The sequence below is a fragment of the Egretta garzetta genome, unplaced genomic scaffold (genome assembly GCF_000687185.1).
Source record: "Egretta garzetta isolate BGI_Z169 unplaced genomic scaffold, ASM68718v1 scaffold448, whole genome shotgun sequence".
NCBI classification, from domain to species: domain Eukaryota; kingdom Metazoa; phylum Chordata; class Aves; order Pelecaniformes; family Ardeidae; genus Egretta; species Egretta garzetta.
This window is the reverse complement of record NW_009260497.1, coordinates 2,188,983-2,190,168: the sequence shown is the minus strand read 5'-3', so window position 1 is coordinate 2,190,168 and position 1,186 is coordinate 2,188,983. Positions and strand designations below refer to the sequence as shown.

At 52.7% G+C, this 1,186-nt stretch overlaps 1 protein-coding gene across 1 annotated transcript in view; it reads right to left on the bottom strand.

Moving 5' to 3' along the window:
- Window positions 1-1,017, bottom strand: part of DTYMK (deoxythymidylate kinase) — a gene marked incomplete at its 5' end in the record, with an annotated part of 6,452 nt that extends 5,435 nt beyond the window's left edge. The window contains one exon of the mRNA XM_035900060.1: window positions 872-1,017. Coding sequence (XP_035755953.1) covers window positions 872-1,017 — 146 coding nt within the window. The remainder of the gene's footprint in view (window positions 1-871) is intronic.
- Between the last annotated feature and the right edge of the window lie 169 nt (window positions 1,018-1,186).

Genomic DNA, 1,186 nt, shown 5'->3' with positions numbered 1-1,186 from the left:
GGCAGCTTTCCAGCCCCTCTTCCCCATGCCTGTAGCGTTGTGTGGGGTTGTTGTGACCCCACGGCAGGACCCGGCCCTTGGCCCTGTTGAACCTCACCCAATTGGCCTGGGCCCATGGCTCCAGCGTGGCCAGGTCCCTCTGCAGAGCCCTCCTCCCCCCCCAGCAGATCCACACTCCTGCCCAGCTCGGTGCCATCTACAAACTGACTGAGGGTGCCCTCGATCCCCTCGCCCAGGTCATTGATAAAGATGTTAAACAGAACTGGCCCCAAAACTGAGCCCTGGGAGACACCGCTTGTGACTGGCCGCCAGCTGGGTTTAACTCCCTTCATAAGAATCAGCAAAGTTTGGGGTTTTCTTAAAAAAAAAAAGTTTTGTAATATGGACTTCCATGTAAAAACAACAGCCGACACCGATTTCCCTAGCTCCACAGGTGAAGGTTCAGGGGCCAAAAGCAAGGACGGCCACTTACAGCTGAACACAGCCTTCAGCTAAAGGGAACATTTGGACACAATTCCTTAACCATCCTGTCACTCACCCAGACTTCCTTGGAAAGCAAGGTCTCCTCATTCAGGAAGAAAAGTAAATTCACAGCCTAGGCTGGTGCAGTGTTAGCGCCCCTATTTTTGAATCCAGTACAGCACAGGGATTGGAAACATCGCACCTAATGATTCCTAAAAACCAAACTGTGGGATTCAATCTAAGATTAAATCCAAAGCCATCAGAGTCCTTGAGATGTGGCTTCCAGCCATGTTTCCCTTGCTAAAAAGGATCGTACTCTCACACCTACTGTACCCACTGCGAGCTAAAACCCCAGGAGGATTCAACACCACACATTTTTCTTTCACAACTTAACAAAAGTTATCATTACACGTGTTCCCAGCGGTTGGCAGAGAAGAGCAGGTGAACGGTGTGGTCCTCCAGGTTCTTCTCCCTCAGCAGGTAGGAGCTGATCAGCCGCCCGATCTCCGTTGTTCGCTCTGCAGGAAAGAGGGGGAGAAGGAGCAAACACTGCCCTCAGCCACTTCTGCCAAAGGGGGGGTCCGTCTGTCCCAGGGAAAGTCAGCCTATCTGGGATCTGTCTGTCCATCACAGGTGGGAACAAGTTCAGTCTGTCCAAGTGTGGGGGCCTGTCTGTCTGTCACAGGTGGGAGGGAGGTCGGTCTGCCCGAGGGTGAGGGTCTGT